The sequence below is a fragment of the Erythrolamprus reginae genome, chromosome 2 (genome assembly GCF_031021105.1).
Source record: "Erythrolamprus reginae isolate rEryReg1 chromosome 2, rEryReg1.hap1, whole genome shotgun sequence".
NCBI classification, from domain to species: domain Eukaryota; kingdom Metazoa; phylum Chordata; class Lepidosauria; order Squamata; family Dipsadidae; genus Erythrolamprus; species Erythrolamprus reginae.
This window is the reverse complement of record NC_091951.1, coordinates 346,988,894-347,009,304: the sequence shown is the minus strand read 5'-3', so window position 1 is coordinate 347,009,304 and position 20,411 is coordinate 346,988,894. Positions and strand designations below refer to the sequence as shown.

Genomic DNA, 20,411 nt, shown 5'->3' with positions numbered 1-20,411 from the left:
CAACTGAGCCTAGTCTATGGATTCGCGAATTCTGGGGAAGGGGCGGATCCGGCAAGCTTTTTTAATACTAGGCTCAGTTCCACCGGATTGGACATGAGCAACCCATGTGACTGCTGTACCCGCTCACCGTACGAGAAGAGGCGTTCAGGTAAGCAATCAACGCCTATTTCCTACAAGCCAGCAATCTCCACGACGCTGACGACAATAGGAAGCGAGCCATTTTTCAGAAATCTGGGATGTATTCTGTTAGGCCCTGGCGATTTATAGTTGTCAAAGTGAAAACTGTGAAAACAATCAGTGGAATAACTTGCGTTAAGAAGTTGTGTGTGCTCCATTTCCTGGAGGTTTTTGAGGAGATATTGGACAGCCATTTGTCTGGAACTGTACAGGGCAGTGATGGCAAACGTTTTTCCCCTTGGGTGCTAAAAGTGCACAAATTCATTGTTCCCTTATGCGCTCCATCCCCCTACCTATGTGCGCATGGCTCCCCCGTTTTCTGATCTCCAGTGGGCCTGTTTTTCTCCCTCCTCAGGTTCCAGAACGTTCCTTAGAGCTTGGGAAAGGTAAAAATGGCCTTCCCTGCCCTTCGGAGGCCCTCCAGAGGCCAAAAATGTCTCCCAGAGTGTCCATGCGAGCTGAAAATCACACATGCACGCTGGAGCTGAGCTAGGGCAAAGACTCAAGGATGGCAGATATGGCTCTGTGTGCCACCTGTGGCACGTGTACCATTGGTTTGACATCACGGGTATAGGGTCTCTCTGTTTGAGCAGGGGGTTGCGCTGGAAGACCTCTAAGATCCCTTTTTTTCTTTTAAAACCAAACAAACTATATTATGGCTTCATATGATACTTGCTCAATTTTGTTCAGGTTTGTTATGTCCAGGAGGAGGAGCAGGAAGAATTAAGATGTACTTAGATCAGCGGTGTCAAGCTCGATTTCACTGAGGGCCGCATCAGGGTTGTGTTTTATCTCGGGGTGTGTATGGCAGAGGGGGCGTGGCCAGAGCGGGCGTGGCCAGCTCAACATCACTCGTCAAGGCTCTGTTCCAACCGCCACGGCTTCTTGCAGCCCTCTGCCCGCAAAAACTGAGCATGCAGCCTCCCTTGACCACGATTTTTGCGGCAGAGGGCTGCAGGAGGCTTCTGTGGCCAAAAACAGGGCCTAGGCAGTCTGTGTGTACCCGCCAACTCCATTTTTACTGACAAGAGGGTTGCAGAAGGCCGTTGCGGTGGAAAATGGAGCCCGGGCAGGCCTTGCGCTTCCTCCCTCAGCTGCATTTTCTCTGGCAGAAGCAGATTAGATAAGCACCCTGTGGCAGGGGTGAAATTCAGAAAGGTTCTGACAGGTTCTGGAGAACCGGTAGCAGAAACTTTGAGTAGTTACAAGAACAGGCAAATACTACCACTGGCTGACCCAAGAGTGGGGAGGGAATAGACATTTTGCAGTATCTTTCTCCTGCCACGCCCACCGAGCCACACACGCAGGACTATTGGGGAAAAAAATTGAAATTTCACCCCTGTCGTTTGGGCTGGGTGCGGTCCCCAGGCCTTTAGTTTTGACACCCTGCCTTTGATCGACCCTAATTTGACCACAGAATCTTATTTCTACCTCTACGTGCTTCTTATCTTCATCAATTTCAGGAATTCTTACCCTGAAGTTTCCGCCTAGCTCACGGATGGTGAATCTATGGCACGGGTGCCACGGGTAGGATGTGGAGCCATATCTGGTGGTACTCAAGCCGTTGCCCTAACTCAGCTCAAATGTGCATGTGTGTGCCGGCCAGTTGATTTTTGGCTGGCACAGAGGCTCTGGGAGGCTGTTTTTGGCTTCTAGAGAGCCGCTGGGGGAGTGGGGGGAATTATTACCCTCTCCTGGCTCCAGGGAAGCCTTTGGAGCCTGGGGAGGGCGAAACCTGAGTCTACTGGGCCCACCAGAAGTTGGGAAACTGGCTGTTTCCGGCCTCCAGAAGGCCTCTGGGGAGGCAGGGAAGCTGTTTTCTCCCTCCTTAGGCATTGAATTATGAGTGTGGGCACTCGAGCATGCGCGATAGCGTGCATGCATGCTCTTTGGCACCCAAGGAAAAAAAGCTGACCTAGGTTTTCCAATCTTGTCTTCTGAACCAAAGTCCGAAGACTAGTTTGGCATTTGACCCGAGTCAAATCCAGGAAGCTCTCTGGTGGCACCTTAGAGATGAGCAAAGGTTTATTTCCCACAGTACACTAATTAGCCTCGGAGGTGCCACCCGTTGTCTGCTGTTTTGCTGGCAGCACATGAAAGCTGCAACCTCTCTGGAAATGGCTTCAGAGGAAGCGGCCTCTCAGGGCTCTTCACTTCTCCTGCGTGAGTCAAGCTAATTGGGCCCGAAGTACATTTGTACAGTGGGAGAATGACGCTGATCAGGCTGCTCACACAGTCAAAGGGATGAGCATCGGAGGAGGCCCACAAAGTCTCTCGGAGGCTCATTATCTGAGGGTTGGAGGGAGGGCGAAGCTTAGTGAAGACATGTGAGAAGGTTGTGGGAATTACGGGCAGAATGCACATGGTTCCATTCAGGTGGAAGCTGCCGCTGCTGCCATGATCCGTGCGCTGCACCCACAACTTTGGGTTTGTAGCATGCGCACACATGCATGCCAGCCGTGCGCTGCACCTACAACTTTGAGTTTCTAGCATGCGTGCACACGTATCCCAGCCGTGCGCTGCACCTATAACTTTGAGTTTCTAGCATGCGCACATATGCATCCGAACAATTTTTTGCTTCTGTGTGGAAGAAAAAAATTGCCCCCACAAATTACAATTTTTTTGCTTCCACCAGAAGCAAAATCTTGCACGTGTGTGCGTCCCCTGACAGGATTTTGCTGCCTTTGCATGTGAAGAAGCAAAATCTTGCTGGGATGCGGGCGCATGCCAGAGACTTGAAGCTGCATGCGCAGCTCTTGTTTACTAACGGTGCAGCGTCCTTATCCGTACTGGTAGAAACCCGAGGGAGAGAGGAAGAGAAGGAAGGAAGGAAGGAAGGAAGGAGAGGGAGGAAGAAAAGATAAGGAAGGAGAGGGAGGAAGGAGGGAAGGAAGGAGAGGGAGGGAGGAAGGAAGGAAGGGAAGGAAGGAGAGGGAGGGAGGGAGGGAGGAAGAAAAGAGAAGGAAGGAGAGAGAGGGAGGGAGGAAGGAAGTGAAGGAAGGAAAGGGAGGGAGGGAGGAAAAGAGAAGGGAGGGAGGGGAGGGAGGGAGGGAGGAAGGAGGGGGAAGGAGGGGGAGGAAGGAAGGAAGGAGGGGGAGGGAGGAAGGAAAGAGAAGGAAGGGAAGGAAGGAGAGGGAAGGATGAAAAGAGAAGAAAGGGAAGGAAGGAGAGGGAGGGAGGGAGGGAGGAAGAAAAGAGAAGGAAGGAGAGAGAGGGAGGAAGGAAGTGAAGGAAGGAAAGGGAGGAAGGGAGGAAAAGAGAAGGGAGGAAGGAAAGGGAGGGAGGGAGGAAGGAGGGGGAAGGAGGAAGAAAAGAGAACGGAGGAAGGGAAGGAAGGAGAGGGAGGAAGGAAGGAAGGAGGGGGAGGGAGGAAGAAAAGAGAAGGAAGGGAAGGAAGGAGAGGGAAGGATGAAAAGAGAAGGAAGGAAGGGAAGGAAGGAGAGGGAGGGAGGAAGAAAAGAGAAGGAAGGAGAGGGAGGAAGAAAAGAGAAGGAAGGAAGGAGGGGGAGGGAGGAAGAAAAGAGAAGGAAGGGAAGGAAGAAGAGGGAAGGATGAAAAGAGAAGGAAGGAAGGGAAGGAAGGAGAGGGAGGAAGAAAAGAGAAGGAAGGAGAGGGAGGGAGGAAGAAAAGGGGAGGGGGGAAGGAAGGAAGGAGAGGGAGGGAGGGAGGAAGAAAAGGGAAGGAAGGGAAGGAGAGGGAGGGAGGGGGCAATGTGACAAGTTTGTGGGTGGGGGAACAAGGGATGTGAACTTTCAACTGGGTAGGAAACTCAGATTAAGGTTTCCCAGTTTAAGTGTCAGGATGGCTCCGGCAATAAATTGGAACTTTGAGGAGTACTTTGACTGGGACGCTGATTTAATTTGGATGCTATCTGGAACCTTGACACACAAACTTTCAAAATGAGGTGGCGCAGTGGGTAGAGTGCAGGCCACTGAAGCTGACTGTAGATCTGCAGGTCAGTGGTTCAAATCTCATCACCGGCTCAAGGTTGACTCAGCCTTCCATCCTTCCGAGGTGGGTAAAATGAGGACCCGGATTGTGGGGACAATAGGCTGGCTGTGTTCAAAAGTGCTCTTGCTAACATGTTGTAAGCCGCCCTGAGTCTAAGGAGAAGGGCGGCATAAAAAAAATCAAATCAAACAAATAAAATAAATAAATAAATTAATTAATTAATAAAATTAATAAAATTAAATAAATAAAGTTAAATAAGTAAAATAAAATAAAATAAAATAAATAAAATAAAATAATAATTAATTAATTAATACCAAGGTTGAGAAGCATTGCTCCAATGAGTAGTTCCCGTATTCTAACTTTGGTGGAATGTGCCCAACTTGTCTGAGGAGATAAGTCATTATAGCCCCACTGGTTAGCCCATGGGTTGTAAATCAGTCCCCCAGAAGCGGTGTAATTGGTTTTAATTTCTTTTGGGTGAAATCCCTCTGAGACCTTGTTTCCTGCATGCAAGTAGAACATAAGCAAACCCAGAACAGCTCACCTATATGAAATAATATCATATTTATTTCAAACAGTCCCAACTCTGCTCTTCTCCCTTCTGTTAACCTCCTGTTCCTTTGACCGAAAGGCGGCTGCTGCTGCTGCCTGCTTCCTCTTCCTTCCCATGCTGAAGGGCCCCCCTCTCCTCTCGCTCGTTCCTTTGTAGACAGCGCCTTTCCTTCACTGTGGTGACTCCTCGGTTTGGCTGAAGCCGAGTTGATCCGGCCAGGGCGAAGCGACCCCTTTTGCTTTTCTGCATCCAGACGCTCTGTCAGGCAACCTCGCGCCAGGTGTTTGGGACGCAGCACGAGGGAGTCACCACAGCGAAGTGGTTTAGATTAGATTAGATTTATTGGATTTATATGCCGCAAACTCGGGGCGGCTCACAACAATAATAAAAAACAGTACATAATAACAAATCCAATGCCCACCCATCTAATTACAATTTAAAATTAGTAATTTCATAAAACAATCCCAATATATAAAAAAACCAGGCACACAGTCAATCAATCAAACGGCAAAACAACATGGGCAAGGGGGAGATGTTTTAGTTCCCCCATGCCTGATGGCAAAGGTGGGTCTTAGGGAGTTTACGAAAGGCAGGGAGGGTGGGGGCAATCCTAATCTCAGGGGGGAGTTGATTCCAGAGGGTCGGGCCCCCCACAGAGAAGGCTCTTCCCCTGGGTCCCGCCAGACGACCTTGTTTAGTCGACGGGACCCGAAGAAGGCCAACTCTGTGGGACCTAACCGGTCGCTGGGATTCGTGCGGCAGGTTTATTCCCTCTCCAAGTGCCCAGAGAAAGGAAAATGCTCTGTTCGCTCTGGGCTGCCAAAGCCTCCTTAAGCGCCACTGACAGGCTCCTCTGGCAGCCCAGAAATGCCCGAGATGGCCGGGATTAAAGGGGGAATGGCAGGAAACTGCCCGGGCCTTTGTGCCGCTCTCAAATTTCCTGGGAAATTTTTCCAGGCTTGTATTCTTAAGTAAAAAATGGTTCTTAAGAAGAGGGGGAAAAATCTTGAGCACCCGGTTCTTATCTAGAAAAGTTCTTAAGTAGAGGCGTTCTTAGGTAGAGGTAGCACTATATAAAGAACACTACTGAAACTGAATACGTTCTATACGTTGTTTAAGTTTATAGATTCATTTGTCTGTTTATATCGTTTTTTTCTTTTTTTCTTTGAATGTTCTGGTTTTCCCCCCTTTCTTTCTATTTTCATATGTAGAAATTTAATAAAGATTATTTTCTAAAAAAAGAATGATTCAATTAAAAATCACAGCAATTTGCTTAACAGCTGTGGCAAAAAAAATTGGTTGTAAAATGGGCAAAACTCCTGAATAGAATGGAATAGAATAGAATTTTTTATTGGCCAAGTGTCATTGTACACACAAGGAATTTGTCATTGGGGCCTATGCTTTCAGGGTACATAAAAGAAAAGATAAATTTGACAAGAATCATGAGGTACAACACTTAATGATTGTCACAGGGTAGAAATAAACAATCAGGAAACAATCGATATTAACATAAATTGTAAGGATACGAGCAACGTTACAGTCGTACAATCATAGGTGGGAGGAGACGGTTGATAGGAACGATGAGAAGACAAATAGTAATAGTAATGCAGCCTTAGTGAATAGTTTGACAGCGTTGAAGGAATTAATTGCTAAGTAGAGTACAGTGATCCCTCGATTTTCGCGATCTCGATCTTCGCGAAACGCTATATCGCGATTTTTCAAAAAATATTAATTAAAAATATTTTCCCACCCGATGACGTCACTCTCTTCCTTTCTCATCTTTCTTTCTTTCTCTCTCTCTTTCTCTATCTTGCTTCTTCCTCTCTCACACTCTCTTCCTCCCTCTCTCATCTCTTTCTTTCCTTCTCTCTGTTTCTCTATCTCTCCCCCTCTTGCTCTCGAGCGGCGCGTGGGCGGCGGGGAAGACCCAGGGAAGGTTCCTTCGGCCGCCCAGCAGCTGATCTGCTCGGCAGCGCCGCAGCAGCGAGGAGCCGAAGATCTGGGTTTCCCCTTTGCGTGGGCGGCGGGGAAACCCGGATCTTCGGCTCCTCGCTGCTGTGGCGCTGCCGAGCAGATCAGCTGCTGGGCGGCCGAAGGAACCTTCCCTGGGTCTTCCCCGCCGCCCACGCAAAGGGGAAACCCCGATCTTCGGCTCCTCGCTGCTGCGGCGCTGCCGAGCAGATCAGCTGCTGGGCGGCGGAAGGAACCTTCCCTGGGTCTTCCCAGGTGCGGAAGTAAAAACACCATCTGCGCATGCGCGGCCATGGAAAAAAGGGCGCACATGCGCAGATGGTGTTTTTACTTCCGCACCACTATATCGCGAAAAATCGATTATCGCGAGGGGTCTTGGAACGGAACCCTCGCGATAATCGAGGGATCACTGTAATGGCATTCGGGGGGGGAAACTGTTCTTGTGTCTAGTTGCCTTGGTCTGCAGTGCTCTATAGCAGTGTTTCCCAACCTTGGCAACTTGAAGATATTTGGACTTCAACTCCCAGAATTCCCCAGCCAGCAAATGCTGGCTGGGGAATTCTGGGAGTTGAAGTCCAGGTATCTTCAAGTTGCCAAGGTTGGGAAACACTGCTCTATAGCCTCATTGTGAGGGTAGGAGTTCAAACAATTTGTGTCCAGGATGTGAGGGGTCAGCAAATATTTTCACAGCCCTCTTTTTGACTTGTGCAGTATACAGGTCCTCAATGGAAGGCAGGTTGGCAGTAAAAAAGCCCCCCCCCCCCGGTTTAATAAATGAAATGTGAGGTTGTTAATGAATTGGCTGATTGATTTTACTGTATGGGGTTTTTAGTTTGTAATTTTTAATTGATTAGATTTGTTGCTGTATTGTCCACATGGTATCCTGTGAGCCGCCCCGAGTGTCTTTGGAGAAGGGCGGGAAACAAATCTAAATAATTAATAATAATAATAATAATAATAATAATAATAATAATAATAATAATTGTTTTTAACAACTTCCTCCTTACCCTTTGGGCTCAGCTGTGATCGTAAGGTGAGGGTTTCCTGTACTAAAATGTGTATTGAGCCTTTTCTGTGGCGGCCCCGGCCCTTTGGAACCAACTCCCCCCAGAGATTAGAATTGCCCCCACCCTCCTTGCCTTTCGTAAGCTTCTTAAAACCCACCTCTGCTGTCAGGCATGGAGGAACTGAGATATTCTTTCCCCCTAGGCCTTACAATTTACTCATGGTATGTTTGTATGTATGTTTGGTTTTATAATAAGTTTTTTTTTAGTTGTTTAGTATTGGATTGTTACATGCTGTTTTTTATCACTGTTGTTAGCCGCCCCGAGTCTGCGGAGAGGGGCGGCATACAAATCCAATAAATAAATAAAATAAATAAATAAATAATAAATAAATTGACAGCTCTTGAATCCATGCTGAAAATTCCTGGTTTTTCTTTGTTCCCATCAGTTGCAGATCTGAGAGTTTTTGCGTTCCTCTTTGTGGTTGGACCTTTGGACTTCTAAGAAAAGCCAAGTGGAATCTTGCCTTCTCTTCTTCAGCTCGGTCTCCTCTGCTCCCCCCACCCGCCCCAATAAACTTTTTGAAGACTGGAGGATTGCTATGGAGCCCAGGGAAAATTTAGGCCCTTCCCGGCCAAGAGGAAGCGAAGCGGACTACTTGGCGTCGACGATTGGTTCCGCCAAAGCGCCTTCTGCTCTCGGAGGATCTGGGGAGACCCTGCTCTCGACGTCCAGCTCTGCGAAAGGGATGTTGGGGAGCGGGGATCACCACCGTATGGAAATTGAGGAAGAGGACGAGCTTTGCTCCTCCAGGAGGGACGTGGATTCGATTTCCAACGCCGACAGCGAAAAGTGGGTGGCCGGCGACGGTCTGGAGGAACAGGAATTCTCCATCAAGGAGGCCAACTTCACCGAGGGCAGCTTGAAGTTGAAAATCCAGACCACCAAGAGGGCCAAGAAGCCCCCCAAAAGCCTCGAGAACTATATCTGCCCTCCCGAAATCAAAATCACCATTAAGCAATCTGGGGAGCCCAAGCTTTCGAGGGCTGGGAAAAACAGCAAAGCCTCCAGAGAAGACGATCACGCTCACTCCAAAAAGAAGGTAGGAGCATTCTTTCTCTTCTTCTTTTGCTTGGGATGGAGACTGGGAAGGATATTCCTTCTGGAATTTAGGTTTTACAGACGGTGGGAGGGAAAAAGGGGGCATTTTTTTCGGGAGCTCCAATTTTTGCACGGGGGAAGTTCTCAAGGGCTTAATCCCGTGTTTGGTTCAGGTGTGAACAAGATGCAATCTGTGTCCCTTCTGAACTGGGGTCTTTGCCATCTAAACATAGGACAACAGGTGGACCAGATAAACAGATGGATGAGGGGATGGGGGGGGGGATGGAAGGGGACGTCCAAAGACAAGGACCAGATGCTATTAGCATAAGACGCTGGGAAGTCTCCTGCACACCAGATGCTTTGCCGATGTAGAGGGGGGGGCAGCTGAAGGCGGTAGAGTTGTTTGCAGGACAATATATAATAGCCCCGCTCACAACAAAGAGCAGGCCTTGAAACCGGAAGAGCTTGCAGAGTTTAAAAGCCCTTCGCCACCCCCACCACCTTGGTTTATAGCCAACCTCTCCTTTTTTAAAATTTCACTTTTGTTTTTCATCAGAGCAAAAGTTCTAAGAGGATGCTTTTGGGTATAGTTAGACAGCAATTTATATATTTTTTTTGCACATCTTATTTTTTTGCAAAATTAGAAACAGTTTTATTTTTGTCTGGGCATGAGAAAGATTTGGGGGGGGGGATTTATTTGGGGGAGAGAGACCGAGGTTTGGAAACTGGGTTGGCGTCCACACCGCTCTGGTTTCCCTTTGGCCTTTCTTGGATTTTGAATTTAGAGATAGAAGAATGAAAACGAATTTAGGATTAGGGGAGGCTGGAACCTGATCGGGGAAGGTTGCTTGGATTAGGCAGCCACGCGAAAGGAGCAGTTATCTGTTTGCAAGTCGCTTTAAAGTTTGTGCATTTGGGGTGTCGGTTTGTGCAATTTGAAGAAAGATATTCCCTGAATATTTGCTAATGTTGGGTAGAGGGAAATATATATTATATACTGCTCTATCCAGTGGGCCTGACTTTATCCCAAATTAAGGGATGACAGGGTTGTAAAAAGGGAATTATTCAAGTTTATGGTAGAAATAAAGTGACTTCAGGCTGTAATAACACTTCCAATTCAATGCATTATAATCAAGAGTAAGGTGAAAACCAAGGAAATTTATTTTTCTAATCTTACAGAGGTTCTAACTGTGTTATACACATATTCTTACCCGCAAACACGTTTGTGTGTGCATGTATGTATATATATATGTACCATATGTATACATATATATATTGGATGCTTGAAACATTCTCTCTCTTTCTCCCCCCCTCCTTTCCCCCCCTCTCTCCCCCCTCCCTCTCTCTCTTTCCCTCCCTCCCTCCCTCTCATCTGTTTCAAACATCCAAAATGAATGTTTGGGGGGTGGGAATTTATCAGGTGCTGCTATTCCAAGTACAAAGAATCATTTTACCTCTATTTTTTCTGAATTTGGTAGAAAATTTCAGGAGCTCTTCCCAAGTTGAATTTGAGCGGGATAACAGCCAGATTGGTGAAGATTTTAATATTTCTACCTGGAATTTGATGCACAAACTTTTTGTATGCCGAGAGGTCTGAAAAGGTTTTGTGCCGACTTTTAAAATGTGGTTCCTATGTTTTGAAAATGTGCATTGGTGTTTTTTTTTTCCTTTTGCAAATACAACCTAGTGATTCCGTGCACTGTTTTTCTATCTATGCAAATAGTATGGCTTGGATAATAACACTGTTATTTCTGGGATATCTCTTGGGCTTAAAAATACAGTAGATGGTAATCTTTCCTCCTTTCTATTTCATCATTGCTGTAGCTGTGTTCACACCACATGCAGAAATAGCCAAAGTAGTAACAGCTGTGTGTGAGTAAAATACTATGTGTGTTTAGTTGATGCCAAGCTTTTTAACTGTGCAAAATCCGTTTTTGGTTTGGTTAGATTTGTACAAGAACCATGGGTTAAATCGGTAAATAAGTTGTGCAAATACAGTATACCACTCTTACTTTCTCCTTAGGCCTCCTTTGGAAGCTATTTTTTAATATTCTTTTACATTTATTTCATGCTTTATAATTCTGAAAGACTGTTTGGTTTAATACATTACACCTAACCATAGTTTTTATGCCATGGTTTATTAAGCTATAATCTTGAGGTTACCCAATGTGGCTAAGCCATTAACCAGTCACAAATACTGGGTTTACTGAGCTTACTAAGCTAAAACCAAACAAGCTACATTATGGGTCTCTGTCTGTGTATGTTTGTGTATTTGTGTGTATGCACACGCACAAGCCTTCGAGTCAGTGTTTGACCAAGGACAAGCATCTGAGATAGATAGATAGATAGATAGATAGATAGATAGATAGATAGATAGATAGATAGATAGTAATGGTAATGATAATGATAATGATAATGATAATGATAATGATAATGATTTATTAGATTTGTATGCCACCTCTCTCCAAGATAGATAGATAGATAGATAGATAGATAGATAGATAGATAGATAGATGACCATAGATAAATATACTGTAGATAGATAGAAAGAGAGACAGACAGACAGACCGACAGACAGTTGAAGTGGGGGGGGGGGGGGAGAGAGATGATAGATAGATTGACAGAGACAGAGAGATAGATAGCCATCAAGTCATTTTTGGCTCTTATCAACCAGATAGACAATGCAACAATAACAGAATAACAGTGTCATCCTCACGTGGATCATTCAGGCAGGACATCCCGCCTTCTACCTGTGACTTACCAAGTTTTTATGAAGAAAAAAGGGCTAGTTTGTCAGACAAGGGTAATCAGACCAAATGGTGGCCTTCCTTGCTGGCATTGACCTGACAACATAGCTGACCAAAATAAATTTCAAGATGATCTTGACGAGAAGATAAACAGAACGGATTTTGTTGAAGACCAATGCAATGTTCTTCACTTGGGAAACAGAACTAAAAAGGCCGAAATGTCGGACTTGGTGTTAATGAAAAAGATTTTGGAATCAATTTTTGATCTCTTGTGAAGTCAGAGTTGGATTTTATTCTCTAATGGTGAGACCCCAATCTAAGTGGACGGAGGGAGGGAAGAAGGAAGGAAGGAAGGAAGGAAGGAAGGAAGGAAGGAAGGAAGGAAGGAAGGAAAAGTTCTAGAGAAGCAGAAACAGGCTTCTAGAAGGAAAACCTTTCCCAATCCCACTTCATTGGAGATTAGTCCTTAAAACCTGTGAAAAAAGGATCGAAAGAATTGGGGATGTTTAATTTTCAACAGGAGGCGAGCTTGAATGACCAGTATGACCTTCCCATTCAAGTTTTTTTAATGAGTTTGTGGCTTAATACCTTGATAAGAGTGTACCTTTGCATAAACCAAAAAATAGAAGTGTCAGGAATCGGAACAAACAGATTCATGGATTAGTAGGTCCATTCCAAACATCAGGGATTAGAGAGAGGAAAGGCAGAAAGACAAACCCCCATCCCCACCCCTCTATTTGGGATAGGAATGAGATTTTAACTGGGGTGCAAGAGATATCATTTTGGCGAAAGAATTTAGAAGAAAGACTTTGCCATTAGCTGATTAATCATCACTGTTCGTGGACATTTTTGTTGTTGTTTTCATTGCCTTTTACATTGCTTTCATCGTTTTAAAATTGTAAGATTTGTAAACTACCCAGAGTCACCTGAGTTAAGTTGGGTGGGTAGATAAATCAGCGTTCAGAGTTAACAACGTAAATTCTGGGCTCAATTGTAACTACCTGTACTGGAGTCTGCTTTGTATTGTGTAGAATTTTAGCTACTTGAGCTAACTGTTAACTGTAGTTCAGCAGTTCAAATCTCACCACCAGCTCAAGGTTGACTCACCCATCCTTCCGAGGTGGGTAAAATGAGGACCCAGATTGTTGGGGGCAGTAAGCTGATTAGTATTATTATTTATTATTTATTAGATTTGTATGCCGCCCCTCTCCGTAGACTCTGATTCTGTAAACCCCGTAGAGAGGGCTGTAAAAGCACTATGAAACGGTATATAAATCTAAATGTTAATGCTATCTTGGCCGCAGCGATGAAATGCTAGTTTGGTCACACTGGAAGCGGCGGTAGCAGGAGTTTTGGAGAACCGGTAACGATGACAGTGTGAAGCTCTGCCCAGATTAGATTAGATTAGATTAGATTTATTGGATTTATATGCCGCCCCTCTCCGCAAACTCGGGGCGGCTGCCATTTTCATTTTTTACCCTGTGCAGATGTGCAAAGCTTTTTGCGTATGCACAGATGGTGAAAAAGCATGCATGCAGTGGCTTCCAAACTGATAAGGGAAGGTAAGTAAATTTCACCGCTGCTTGGCTGGTTGAGGAGTTCTGAGAATTGAAGTCCACATGTCTTAAAGCTTGAGAAGACCCAGTATAGAGGCTGTCATTCTCTTCACTCCTCCTCTTATTTTTTTTTTAAAAAAATCTTTTTTCCCCACGTAACCTGCTTCTCTCCAAGTAAACCTTTAAAAATAAAATAAAAACCAAGGTGCAGGCTTGAAAAATTCTGCTTCAGGTCTCTTTTCCTTTGCATAAATTTGCTGCTTCAGGGAATGAAAATTCATGTTCCTGAAAGTTTTGCAAGCGTGCCTACCATCATCACCTCAATGATAAGGACCTGTGTCTGTTTTGGAAAGAGCCAAATGTCTCCTCCTAGTGCTTCTGAGGAAAATTGGGAAGAAGTTCAGATTAGGTCAGAGCTCAAATTCCTGAGTAAACCTTTGAGGGTAGGGTTTGATTTGCATTCAAGGAAGCCCCAGGCAAATTCTCCCTGCCTTCTTCAAAAGTGGTAATATTTCTTAACCATCTGGAAAAAATGTCTGTTTGAAGATGACTGGGAACTCACAAGGAGTGGAAGAAACAAAATCTCTTTTTTTTTGGGGGGGGGGGCAAAACACCTCAAATTCTTTTTGCTTTGCGCAGGCTGCCTTTGGGAAGTCAGGGGAGCCGAATGTCAACTTGCAAAGTTTTCAAGTTGCCATAAACAGGAGTGGGGGATTGAGAGCTGACGGAGTGGCTGAAACTACATTCCACAAATGTTGCTTTTTACTGATTGTGTCCTAGGCTATTGGATTGTGTGGTTTCACAGCCTGCCAATGTGGTTTACAGTGTTCCCTCGATTTTCGCGGGTTCGAACTTCGCGGAAAGTCTATACCACGGTTTTTCAAAAATATTAATTAAAAAAATACTTTGCGGGTTTTTTCCCTATACCACGGTTTTTCCCACCCGATGACATCATATGTCATCGCCAAACTTTCGTCTGCCTTTAATAAATTTATTTTTAATAAACTTTAATTAATAAACATGGTGAGTAATAATCTAAATGGTTGCTAAGGGAATGGAAAATTGCAATTTAGGGGTTTAAAGTGTTAAGGGAAGGCTTGTGATACTGTTCATAGCCAAAAATAGTGTATTTACTTCCGTATCTCTACTTTGCCGAAATTCAACTTTTGCGGGCGGTCTCGGAACGCATCTCCCGCGAAAAGCGAGGGAACACTGTATTGGAGAATGTGATTTATGACATGCCCAGTGAGGAGGTGGCCTCAGTTCTGACTGCATCAGAGTATTGTTGAAATGTCGCTGCTAATAAATTGTTACGTTTCTTTTGAGGTTTGGCTCGTGGCTCATGAATTAATTAGGGCGTCTTTCGGGAACTTCACACCTGCTAGCAGTTAACAATCTACCCCAGTTATATTTTAACAGACACCTTCAAATCAAACGGCACAGTTTTGGAATGTATTTGCGATTTTTAAAATTCTGCTTTTATTGTTTTGTAAGTAACTCAGGGTATCAAACATAACCAAATAGTCCAGGCACCAAGAGCCCTTCCAAACTATTGATGTGATTTTGAAATTTGATTAGTAGATTGGACAATCATTTGCCTGAAACGTTATAGGGCCGTAATGGTGAACCTTTTTTAACTCGGGTGCCAAAAGCCTGTACACACACACTATCGCGCCTGCACGAGTGCCCACACCCATAATTCAATGCCTGGGGAGGATGAAAATTGCCTCCCCTGCCCCTCAGAGGCCCTCTGGAGGCCCAAAACAACCTGTTTCTTGTGGGCCCGATAGGCCCATTTTTCACTCTTCCCAGGCTCCAGAGGCTTCCCTGGAACCTAGAGAGGGCAAAAACGCCCTCCCACATCCCCCCAGAGGCCTTCTGGAAGCCAAAAATGCCCTCCCAGAGCCTCTGTGTGAGCCGAAAATGAGCTGGCCAGTGCGCACATCCATGCTGGAGCTGAGCTAGGGCAACAGCTTGCGTGCCCCTCAGATATGGCTCTACATGCCACCTGTGGCACCCGTGCCATAGGTTTGCCATCACTGTTATAGGTCCTTGATGAAGAACTTTTTTCCCCTTGGGTGCTGAAACATGCTATTGCATGAGCATAAGTGGCCACATCCATAATTCAATGCCCCTGCCCTTGCCCCTGCCCATTTTGACCCCCTTGGGCTGTCCCGCCCCCATGCAGGTGTGTGCTACCCACTCCTGCTCCCCCATTTCCTGACTTCCAATGGGCCCAGTAGGCCTATTTTTTGCCCTCCCCAGGCTGCAGAGGCTTTCTTGGAGCCTGGGGAGGACAAAAGCACCCCCCCTTGGAGGTCCTCCGGAGGCCGAAAATGCCCTTCCCAGGCTGCAAAGGCTTTCTTGGAGCCTGGGGAGGACAAAAGCACCCCCTCTCGAAGTTCTCCGGAGGCCGAAAATGCCCTTCCCAGGCTGCAAAGGCTTTCTTGGTGCCTGGGGAGGACAAAAGTGCCCCCCTCTTGGAGGTCCTCCAGAGGCCGAATGCGTCTTCCCAGAGTCTCCGTGTGAGATGAAAATCAGCTGGCCGACACACACATGCACACAATAGCTGAGCTAGGGCAATGGCTCGCATGCCGGCAGATATGGCTCTGCGTGTGGCATGTGTGCTATAGGTTTGCCAGCACTGTTATAGGGTTTGCTACTCAGGGGTTGGATAGGAGACCTGCAGGGTCCCTTCCAACTTATTCTGTTTGTAGTAGATTCGACCGAAGCCCCTTGGAATTAAAATCTTCGACTTGGAATCCTGTACGGGCTGCAACTGGTCTGCTCTCAACCATTAATTACACTTTTGCAGTGATGCATCATCGTGGTGTCACTACTCAGGCCCTGCCCTGCATTAGGCATTGTGATGTGGACACGCCAGGTGGGACTTGCACAGCCAGTGTGGGATGGGCTGTATTGCTGCTGCCTTGCAGACACTATTGTGTGCAGCGCTGATATAAAGTAATAAATGGTGTGTTCCTTCAGCTTCTCATTCTGTGTGGAAGAGAGATGACTCGTCTTGGACAGGACATCTGTTTCTGTTGTGCGTAATTCGCATTCAGACCTTAGCTTGAGACTGTTGTGGTTAGCTCTGGCCCAGCTCCTGCCCCAAGGACTGTGGATGTGGAGGAGACATCCACATGCTGCAGGCCTGTTTTGCCCCCGGTGGAATCTGCTGATGAAGGCTCCTCTGACCAAGAAGACATGAGTGACAGGGAGGAGGAGAGTGGGGCAGACAGCTCAGAAGGAGATCAATTATCTAGCTCCTCCTTGGATTCAGAACAAGAGTTAATGATACAGCCATGCATGCAGAGAGCGATGCATAGGCAGCAACAACTGAGAGATTATTATCAAAGAAAATGAGGCCACCTGTGTTTGGGTGGGGCTGTGGTGATTAGTGAGGCTGCTATAAAGAGCAGCCTGTGGGTTTGGCCGTTGTGGAGGATTATCTGATTGTTGTGTTTCGTGCCTGCTTTACTGACATTGACCTTTTGTGTGCTGATTTCCCCCCGCTTTGAAACTAAACCAGCTAAGCTGCAAGCTAAGTATCACAGAACTCATAAGGGACTTGTACAAATTACCAGTTTGTTTGGAGACCAGTGCTCTTGGCTATACCAAAAGAGGGCTTGGTTTAAGTGAATTTTCATTATAAAGAACATTGTTTTGAATTTTTAAATGTGTGTATGTCTGAAATTTGTACCTCTGAATTTTTGGGAGGAGTGTACCAGAGAGCCCAACAGAACAGAGACTATCTTGAGGTCCATCTTGGTGGGTTTCTAGAATGAAGGCATGAGATAGACTACCAGGAGAAACCAGGACACAAGGTGAGTTCTAGTTCCTCCTTGGGATATAAACTGGGAAGAAGGTCCCCGGATGACTTGGAACATCACTAGGAGATGGTGATTTCTAGTTCTGCCTTACGCATGAAAGACAGCAGGGTGACTTTGGGCCAATCACCTGGAGATGCAGAATTCTAGTTCCTCCTTAGGCATGGAAGTTGCCTGGGTGATTTGGGTCCAGTTGCCGGGAGAATGTGAGTTGTAGTCCCGTCTTAGGCATTGATGTCCCCTGGGTGAGTTTGGCCTGATCACTAGGATACGGTGAGTTCTAGTCCCAGCTTAAGCATGAAGGCTGCCTGGGTGATTTTGAATCACCACCAGGAAACCGTGAGTTCTAGTCCTGTCTTAGGCATGATAGCCACCTGAGTGACTTTAGCCCGATCACTAGGAGATGGTGAGTTCTAGTCCTGCCCTAGACATTAAAACTGCCTGAGTGATTTGGAATCATCACCACGAGATGGTGAGTTCTAGTCCTTGGTTGGCATGAAAGGCACCTGGGCGATTTTGGCCCAATCACTAGGAGACGGTGAGTTCTAGTTCCGTCTTAGGCATGAAAGTTGCCTGGGTAATTTTGAATTATCACCAGGAGACCATGAATTCTTTTCTTTGGCTGGCATTAAAGACACCTGGATGATTTTGAATCATCACCAGGAGACCGTGAGTTCTAGTCCTTAGTTGGCATGAAGGCGCCTAGTTGGTTTTTGAATAATCACCAGGAGACCGTGAGTTCTTGTCTTGCCTTAGGCATGAAAGCTACCTGGGTGATTTTGAATCATCACCAAGAGACTGAGTTCTAATCCTGGCTTAGGCGTGGAAGCCGGTTGGGTGATTTAGCGCTAATCCTTCTCTCTCTTTCTCAGCCCGGTCTATCTCGTGGTAGTTGTTGAGAGGGTGCGCGCGATGTAGACTGCCTTCGGTTGTCGGAAATCAAGGGCAGGATAAAAATCGAAGGAATGCATGTTTTTAAAAAACGATTCATCTTCATTTGGTTTTTCAAGTGCCCGGTTTTCTCAGCCAAAGCCCGCCGGTAGTCAACGTTGCAAAGACTTGGGTTGTCTTTGATGGCTGAGGTGGTAAAAAGCGTTGACACAGATTTACAAGGGGAATGCAGACAGACCAGTATCCTGGCGAAGCGGCTCTGAAGAATCTTCCGTGGGGATTTATGAGCACCGGCTGCCTAAATCTGCTGTTTGAAGTGTAGCACAAGTCTGTAATTTCCTGAACTAATAACCTACAAAAAACAGGGCTTGGGCTTCAAATGAGTTGCCGGCCAAAGCTTCAAGCCAGGCACGAGATGAGGGACACTAAAAAGAGGTTGTTAGCAGAGTTTTGAAGTCTTTCACACTCAGGTTGAGTGTTTTGGGGGGGGGGGGGGGAAATGTGCCCGGGGTGGTAAGGAATAAGGTAGGCACATCTAATGTATGTTTGTTTGACTGATTTATATTTTTCTTTCCCCTAGGAAACTTGAGACCCTTCCTTCCTTCCTTCCTTCCTTCCTTCCTTCCTTCCTTCCTTCCTTCCTTCCTTCCTTCCTTCCTTCCTTCCTTCCTTCCTTGTTTCCTTGTTTCCTTCCTTCCTTGTTTCCTTCCTTCCTTCCTTGTTTCCTCCCTCCCTCCTTCAACTGAATGTCTTCCCTCCCTCCCTGTACTTCTTCCCTCCCTCCCCCCCTCCCTCCCCTCTCCCTGTCTTTCCTCCCTCCCTCTTCTTTCCTTCTTTCCTATTTTCCCCCTCCCTCCCTTCCTTCTTCACTCATTGCCTGTCCTCCCTTCCTTCCCGTCTTTCCTTCCTTCCTTCTTCCCTCCCTCCTTCCTCTCTCTCCCTCCCTCCCTTCCTCACTCCTTGCCTGTCCTTCCTCCCTGTCTTTCCTTCCTCTCTCCCTCTCCTTCCTCCCTTCTTCCCTCCTTTTCCTGTGGCAGGAAAGATCTTAAAATGGAGAAAAATTCACTTAATAACTGCCTCAATTTAGCAACAGAAATTTGGGGTGATACTGTGGCTGTAAGTCAAGGACTATCTGTACCCACAAAACTATTTGCAGAACTGAAACCTCCGAACGGGTGCAACCTGGGTTCAGTTGATTGTGATCGACTCAGAAGGTGTTCACCTCTTTAAGGAATGTGACTAACTCAAGTTAATTCAGAATACAGCTGTAAGGGACCTTGGAGGTCTTCTAGTTCGACCCACTGCACAAGTAGGAGACCAAGTGGTTGTCCAGTCCCTTCTTAAAAACATCAAACAACTAATCTAAGATGACATCTTAGACTGATCTAAGCTAATCTAAGACGTACATCTTTACAATGGATTCCTAACATACAGTTACTCCTTGAATTATGACCACAGCTGAGCCCCTAAATTTATGTTTGCTGAATGAGAAATTTGTGCCATGAATATTTGCCCCATTTTTATGGCTTTCACCAATTCACGGTTGGATGCTATTTGGAACACAGACATGGTCATTAAGCGAACCGTTGTAAGTTGAGAAGGACCGGCATTGCTACGGATCATAAATCCTATGGCGGGGTGGGCAATCTGGTTGTGTTAATCCTACACAAATCTGCTGGTGTCCCAACATGCCCCTTTCTCCATCTTACGTGGACCTGATCAGTCTCTTGGGAGGAGGACCTAGATCCGTGATGGAGAACTTACGGCATGTGTGCCACAGGTGACACCCAGAGCCATATCTGAGGGCACGCCAGGCATTGTCCTATGTGAGCTCCAGCAAACAAACGTGTGTGCTGGCCAACTTATTTTTGGCCTTCCAGAGGGTGAGGAAGGCCCTTTTCACCCTCCCCAAGCTTTAGGAAAGCCTCTGGAGCCTGTGCACGGTGAAAAACAGGCACAATGGGCCTATCAGAAGTTTGGAAATGAGCCCATTGGGCCCATTTTTTTGCCATCCAGAGTCCGGAGGCTTCATTGAGGCTTGCTTGCATATGCGGAGGGGGGGGTGAGCACATGGGGGGGCACTATGCACGCATGCGTGGGTGGGAAGGCATAGCATTATGGGTGTGGGCATGCACACCTGTGCTATCGTGCACACCTGTGCTATTGGCACCCGAGAAAAAAAGGTTCTTCATCACTAGCCTAGTTGTTGATTTTCAACGCGCTTGTTTATCCCTCTTCTTTCGGCTGCGATATTTGGATTTTTTCCCCCTTTCATCAGAGCTCAAATCTGCCTGTTTCTTTCTATTTCTACAAAAAATAATAATTACAACCCCCTCCCAGTTGTTGTGTTTGTTGTTGTGATGAATAAACAGCATTTGCAATATAGGATTCGGAAGGAAAAACAAAACAAAAACGCTAGTGATACTGGAAATCCTCCCACTAATAAGCAGACTGTTTATTTTCTTCTCACCCCACTGTTTGTGAAAAGCCTTTTTTCTGGGGAAGGGGAAAAAAAAGAGATTTCTTTTTAAAAACACACACAAGCACACACAGGAGCTTCAATTAGCAAAGGCGCTCAAGTTTTCTCTCTCTTTTTCCTCATCGTCTCATTGATTGTGGTTTGAGAGTTG

The 20,411-nt window shown here is 46.1% G+C and overlaps 1 protein-coding gene across 2 annotated transcripts in view; it reads left to right on the top strand.

Annotated features, from left to right (window-relative positions):
- The window catches only part of SETBP1 (SET binding protein 1), a 786,996-nt gene that overhangs the window by 477,968 nt on the left and 288,617 nt on the right, over positions 1 to 20,411 (top strand). For both annotated transcript variants that reach the window (XM_070743631.1, XM_070743630.1), the window contains exon 2: positions 8,105 to 8,758. In XM_070743631.1, the coding sequence (XP_070599732.1) occupies positions 8,258 to 8,758 (501 nt within the window). In that variant the 5' untranslated portion in view covers positions 8,105 to 8,257. The remainder of the gene's footprint in view (positions 1 to 8,104; positions 8,759 to 20,411) is intronic.